Genomic DNA, 7,438 nt, shown 5'->3' on the forward strand with positions numbered 1-7,438 from the left:
TAAATATTTGTAGCTAAGAAGATACCTATCGAAAAATTATCATTATTTATAACGTTTGTTTGCCGAATAGCTATTACTGCCTGAATCAATTGTGACCAGCCTTGTTTAGACAATATTACTTTAATTGTCAATATTAGAGACTAAATATGATGTTTTCAAACTAATTAGAATGATTTTTTTAAATGTTGACCTTTTCACATGTCGAGTAAAAAGGCAAGTAATACATACTTCTGATATATCTATAATATAAACCAGGCATTTGATTTCACCATGATAGTTATATAATTCTTAAATGGTCTGGATTTCTGATGTCCTATTTTGATAAGAACTATGCTGGACGAAAACAGTAAAGTATTAAAGTGTGATATCACGATATTGATCCAGACGAAATGATTTTGAGTATCTCAAAATAAAGATATTGCTTTTAGCATCAGGGGAAATATAAAATACTTTAGTCTCTGTTACTTCTCGGTGTTTTCGGACATATTTTCTGGACGGCATTGTTAAAATCAATTTACACGGCAACAAAAAAGCTTAGAATTAGTCTGTATAATTGGATATATATTCATGAACATGTCAATAAGGAACATTTGAGAGACGGTAGATTTTTTTACCCATTTGTCTTTTGATAAATGTGTGCGTGTGCGTGTGTGCGTGTGTGTGTATGTGCGTGTGTGTGGTTGCATGTGTGGGTGTGGGTGCTGTGTGCGTGCGTATGTGTGTGTGTACGTGTATGCGTGCGTGCGTGAGTGAGTGTGTGCGTTCGTTCGTGCGAGCGTGCGTGTGTGCTTGCGTTCGTACATGCGAGCGTGCGCGTGTGTATGCCTAAATATGTGTAGTGTGCGTGCGTGTTTGTGTGTGCGCGAGCGTGCGTGCGTGTGTGTGTGTTTGTGTGTGTGTGCGTGTGCGTGTGCGTGTGTGCGTGTGCGTATGTGCGTTTTTGCGTATGTGTGTGTTTGCGTGTGTGCGTAAGTGTGTGTGTGTGCGTGCGTGCGTGCGTGCGTGCGTGCGTGCGTGCGTGCGTGCGTGCGTGCGTGCGTGCGTGCGTGCGTGCGTGCGTGCGTGCGTGCGTGTGTGATTCTATTACACACATATGAACTTCTATTTGAACAATTACAGAAAACCTTATATTTGATACTAGCTTAAATGATTGTCGGATCAAACCTGTTTTTATTCCTTTGCAGGTGGAACATTGTGGACTCTAATCCTGCCAGATATCAGCACTGTTCAGATACCAGTTACATCGTAGCGCATACACAACAAGCAGGAGACCAGCCGTAAACTCCTTTACTGTACTCAGGGGCATCATGTCTAACAGTCCAAATCCCACAGGAGAGGAAAGGGTACGTTTTAAAACATAACGTTGAGATATTGTGTTGTTAGTGTTATTTATATACTATTACACATATGTTGAAATTTAACTTGAGGCAAAAGTTGACAAAGTTGATGGTATAAGTAATTGATATTGATTCATTTGTACGTAAGTTATTTTTAATGTATTGTTCTTCTATAACTCGGCAAGATGTAATGTGAAACAATGTGTTATTTTTTCAGGGGTCCGGTAAATGCAATCGCATCCATTCAAAACAAGTAGCAGTTATTTGTATTTTAACAAACTTCATCCTAACGCTTGCGTTCCTTGTTTTGATAATAGCCTTAGCTGTTAAAAGAACAACTTTAAAACCTCAAGAAAGCTTAGCATGCATTTCATGCGACAAAATGAAGCCCAATGCTTACACAAACCTAGCCCCAGAACCTGCTGGTCGTTCTGCTGTCAAACAAAGAGACGATGGGATGTGTTGTGGACCTGCTGAAATCATTACTCAGATATTGTTTCAAATGGTAAATCATTAAGTGCATAGTTTATTTTAGCAAATCAAATACTTCGGACCAAATGCACAAAAGTTCCGATCAAAGCACATGTCTTTATCAGGTTTTTCTATGATACAAAAGATAAAAATAATACTTTCAAATTCAATAAAAATAATGCATTGAAACCCAACAAATTTGATGTTAAACATAAAACGGACATTCTCGTCCAAAATTGTTGCAAACCCTATGTTTCATCGAAAATTGTATAAAAATTTCTTGCACATCAAAACTGCTACACTGATCTTAAAGTTTAATTTCAACTAGACCTGTTAGGTTTTAAAAATAAATTTGCCAAGTATTCAATTAAACATAGCAGGAATTTAATTAACAATCACTAGTATTTTACTTGACTCATCTACAATCTCAAACTCAGACATATATACCAGTTTGCTTATATTTATCTTGTCTGTCATACACTTCATATTACTCTTTAGGAAATGGCAGCTCAGTATCACTACGGCATTTCTGGTCAAAGTAAGTATAAGTCAAGTTTATTTGCCAATGAATGCAATGGGGATCCATAAACAATGTATGCATCGCTTATATAGTTTATAATTGGTGTATGAAAATTTATCATATCCATCAATTACACATATTGTAATTGTATCATAATACAGGTCTCATTGACATAGCAGAAGAGTATGCTGCCTGTGAAAGAGTTACAAATGACAAGCAGCCCATTGCTAAAGCAGTTGGAATTGTGGAGTTCAATCCTAGCTACATTGTACATGGTAAGAACAAATAAAATCATATAAGAAATAATTTGATATTTGATTCTTCTATATGTGATATATTTTTTAATTTAATTTCAATTTTAGATCATCACAAGGTCCTGTGGAACAAAAACGGTCGAACCTTTTTCACAAAACACTGCGTTCACTTGGAGCTCGAAGGTGAAATATTTGTCCGGCAGCCTGGCTACTACATCGTTTCGTCGCAGCTGAATCTTCGGCGACGAAAAGAGACCAGTCCAACGATTAATGAAACAAGACCAACGACTTTCATTCATCATGTTGATATCCTTTCCCACAAATTTGGAACGACTGGTGTCCTAATGCAAACCGAAAAAACAATTGAAAGAAATGGTGGTTATTTTACAAGTTTCCTGTCAGCGGTTCTCAAGCTTAACAAATATGACAGGCTCTCTGTGTCTGTATCCAATCCTGAATTGCTCGACATTGACAATTACAATGATCATTTCCTTGTTTATTTCACTTATGATCTGCCATACTAAAAAAGATTTAATTATGTTTGATTTGAACATTGACATTGATTAGCAGTGTCTAATTATAATGTTTTAGCTGCAACCTAACGCTCCCATAATAATTACATTTATTATTATAATAGGACAGAACAGAACTATTCTGTTTATTATTATAATATCAATAGTAATGAAGCAAGTATTTACTATTAGTGAACAAAATAAAACTGAATCGTTTTGTGTTTGGCTAAAGTAATACACTAGTATGTAATCATGTGTATTTTATAGCTTGAACATATATTGAAGTTATATCATGGATATACAGTAAAATACAATTCAAGAAGTTAATTGGGATGTACGACGGTAAAATCAATTTATTAGCAATCGTCAATAAATATACAAATATATAAACATACCCCATTGCCTTATTTTAAGTAAGACTTGTATCTGTACAACACATATCCTATTGTCTTAAGAAGATCGTGCCTTAAAAAGCAGCTAATTTCAAGGAAACATTCGTGCAACCACTGCATGTTCTTGATTTATTTACTAAATTGCATTATTATACTGAATGTTGTTACAAGTAATGCCAATTACTGTTTAAGGCCTCTCGTGTCCCTTATCAAACTTGATGTATAAATTGAGTACAAATGTACGTTTCATTGCTATAATTATATAAAAATAATCACGATTTGCCTATTTGTCTTTCATTCTGTTCGTTTACCCTCGTATTAAGTCAACGGCTTTTGTGTTTTATAAGTTGTTGTTGGTTTTCGTCGATTTTGTTTTTCTTTTTAGAATTGTTGTATCAAAATATAGATAAGATGACTGTATTTTTGCAAAATAGCGCGAGTTGTATGATATGTATATTCATCTTTCCCTAAAACATGTACAATTAACTTTTACATGCTTAGATATTTTATGTTACGGTTAACCCAATATGTTTACAAACATTACTGCAAGTTGTAGAATATATATGTTCATCTTTCCCTAAAATATGTACAATTAACTTTTACATGCTTAGATATTTAATGTTACGGTTAACCCAATATGTTTACAAACATTACTGCAAGTTGTAGGATATATATGTTCATCTTTCCCTAAAATATGTACAATTAACTTTTACATGCTTAGTTTTTTTTATGTTACGGTTAACCCAATATGTTAACAAACATTACTGCAAGTTGTAGAATATATATGTTCACCTTTCCCTAAAATATGTACAATTAACTTCTACATGCTTAGATATTTTATGTTACGGTTTACCCAATATGTTTACAAAAATTACTGCAAGTTGCATAATATATATGTTCATCTTTCCCTAAAATATGTACAATTAACTTCTAAATGCTTAGATATTTTATGTTACGGTTTACCCTATATGTTTACAAACATTACTGCAAGTTGTATAACATATATGTTCATCTTTCCCTAAAATATGTACAATTAACTTCTACATGCTTAGATATTTTATGTTACGGTTTACCCTATATGTTTACAAACATTACTGCAAGTTGTATAACATATATGTTCACCTTTCCCTAAAATATGTACAATTAACTTTTACATGCTTAGATATTATATGTTACGGTTTACCCAATATGTTTACAAACATTACTGCAAGTTGTATAATCTATGTGATCATATTTTCCTTAAAACATGTACAATTAACTTTAACATGCTCAGATATTATATGTTACGGTTTACCCAAAATGTAACAAACTTGTCTCTGGAATTCATTGGTTATCACTGTAAAGTATGCTCGTTTAAACTTCTTGAAAAGTCGAGCGAAAACGGCGTCAATTTGAAGTTGAATATAATTATATCAATGATTTGTATAAATAACATTTATGTCTCATTTGCGAGTGAACTGTATTAACATACAATGCTTCAAATATGTTTTATTTGCAATCAGTCAAATCTGAATTGTCTGTTATGATTTATGTTATTATAAATCTCAGATTGGTCTTATTCAAGTATTAGTATTAGTGTGTCGTTGCAGCAATGTTCACAATAATACGTTGTGACTCATAATTAACCGACCGCTACTAAATGTCACTCAACATACATACTGTTTATTAATAGCTTCTGATATATAACATTATTACGCTTTATGATTATACAAAAACCAATATGAATACATGAGTATATGTAGTTTCAAACTCATTATTTTCTGAAATTATTGTTTTATTGTGATTGTTTAGTTAATAGAGCGCTCTTGTTCAATTATATTTATTTGATTGCTCAACTTTTTGTTAATGTCATTGCTGTATATATTTGATAAATAAATACAATCAGAAATCAGTACAAGGCTAAGTCAAATGTTCAATCTCCTTTGTCTCTATTTCAATAAGAACAAAAGTAATATATACTTTTGTTCCGAAAACCATTTAACTTTAACTATTAAAAAACAAACCAATGTTTAAATCGAAGTAAATATCCCTTACCTTCATAGAATAATATATCCTCATGTGATTTGTAACGATCTATAATAAACACCAGTGATGTAAAAATATCTTCTTACGTGGTCTGGTTTCAGCATTTCACTCATTATTTAATTTGTTTCTTCTTTCGCACATGTGTAACTACTTATCTGGTTATTTTTCTTTAGTTAAACGATAATATCTAGGATGAAGATCATTACATAACGACCTATTACAAATTAATAATTGGTTTAACCTCTTATGATATTCTTGTATGGTCCTTTTCATGGCAAACTAAATCTATATATACCCACTTATCAGCACATTTATTTATAAATATACGCCGACTCTGCCGTCGGAATGTACGCACTTTTCTTTTTATTATTGATGAAAAATTTCTTAATTTAATTTTTATTTTCCGATCTCTATTCACTTCCTTCTGCATATTTCTGCTCATGCCTGCTCCCCCCCCCCAATACAGGTTCAGCTTACCCATGAATTCTGATTACAATGAAATAACCTCATTGTAGTTTAATATCTTTGTTTAATGGGTAAGAGTAGTGCACCTACAGGAGAATACCAGCTGTGAACAAAAGGCTTCCGTTGTCTGACCAACTTGTTGTCTAGTTTCATTTATCCTGCTTGCATAGGAAGTTATACAACCTGATCCGTTTCCTATTACCATATCTGATCAATCCTGTTGATAGTCCATTAAAATGAGGATTTTTATCCATGAATGCGATATTGTTTTGCCGAGATTTCAGAATTTGATATAATATGTTTTACGGAAAAGTGGTTATATGATTCCTGATATTTTACACTTTGACTCCTATAGTATGTTAAAAAAAGACAGGTAAGGGCCAGGCACTGCGGCATTCTATTAAGTGCGCGTGCTAATATAGCTGCGTAAAGATGGCACGCTCTAGAACCAATTGTGTCGTACTTTCCATTGAAAACTATGAAAACTATATCGCTCTTTCTTTCAGCAATCAGCTCGCAACTTGAATAGTACATAAGTACATATGCTTACTTAAATCCTTAATACTTAAAATTAAATTTCTTTTACATGGTATGACATTGGCCAAACTTAATCGGTTTCTCCAATCTTTGAAGACTGGTCAAGTTATGATAGCATCTAACCCCTTTTTTGCGTGGTCCAACTGCAACTAGTCAAAAAAATCAACAAAATGAATTTACTGAAATTTGTCAGTATATAACATGAATGTTCAATGTCCAATATGATTTTTTGAAGTGTTCGTTCTTCTCCTCTATCAACATGATTGCTTAAATGTGACAACACTTAATCTATCTCCCCTCGTCGTTTGAAACATATAGATGTATCAAACGTGCTAAAACTAGAATACTTTGCCAAACAGTAAATTTAAACAACTGATTCAAGTTTCTCAATAGTAAAAGAGATATCTCCTCGCTTCTTTTCTCTTTAAATATCACATTTTCAACTTTATTACATCACGTTCTCAAGATCTTAACTTCATGATTTCAATATTTTACTTCGTGAATGCACGATTTTGACTTAACGTATTCACATGAGACGTGTTATATTTCATCGTGAAATCAGTTGTGTTATGGTACAGTTTCGGTAACTAATCTCTTTAAGTAAATTCTAGTTTGTAATAGTTTGCCTGCTAAACAATTGGAATATGGCTTGACCACGGCACGTCCCCAAGTGTGACTTAGCACAATTGTGAAGCAACGGATTGATTTTAAACCTAAAATGCCACAAAACCTGCGATGATTGACATTGACAGTTCTCACACAGCTCTCATATTAGCCGTCTCAATCGATCTGCCATCCCTTCCCTGACTATTGATGGTGCGGAAGAGGTTAGTTGCCGTAGATACCCCATCTGCAAAAGGCAAAACAGTCCTTAAAGTAATGCAAGAAAAGGAAATAGCGTAAAAACACGAACACACACACACAA

At 33.4% G+C, this 7,438-nt stretch overlaps 1 protein-coding gene across 1 annotated transcript in view; it reads left to right on the plus strand.

Moving 5' to 3' along the window:
* Positions 1-5,044, plus strand: part of LOC128221138 (uncharacterized) — a 50,381-nt gene extending 45,337 nt beyond the window's left edge. Inside the window, exons 2-6 of the mRNA XM_052929592.1 lie at positions 1,185-1,343; positions 1,555-1,842; positions 2,307-2,346; positions 2,490-2,603; positions 2,691-5,044. Coding sequence (XP_052785552.1) covers positions 1,308-1,343; positions 1,555-1,842; positions 2,307-2,346; positions 2,490-2,603; positions 2,691-3,106 — 894 coding nt within the window. The 5' untranslated portion in view covers positions 1,185-1,307 and the 3' untranslated portion in view covers positions 3,107-5,044. The remainder of the gene's footprint in view (positions 1-1,184; positions 1,344-1,554; positions 1,843-2,306; positions 2,347-2,489; positions 2,604-2,690) is intronic.
* Positions 5,045-7,438: the final 2,394 nt, after the last annotated feature.

The sequence above is a fragment of the Mya arenaria genome, chromosome 16 (assembly GCF_026914265.1).
Source record: "Mya arenaria isolate MELC-2E11 chromosome 16, ASM2691426v1".
NCBI lineage: Eukaryota > Metazoa > Mollusca > Bivalvia > Myida > Myidae > Mya > Mya arenaria.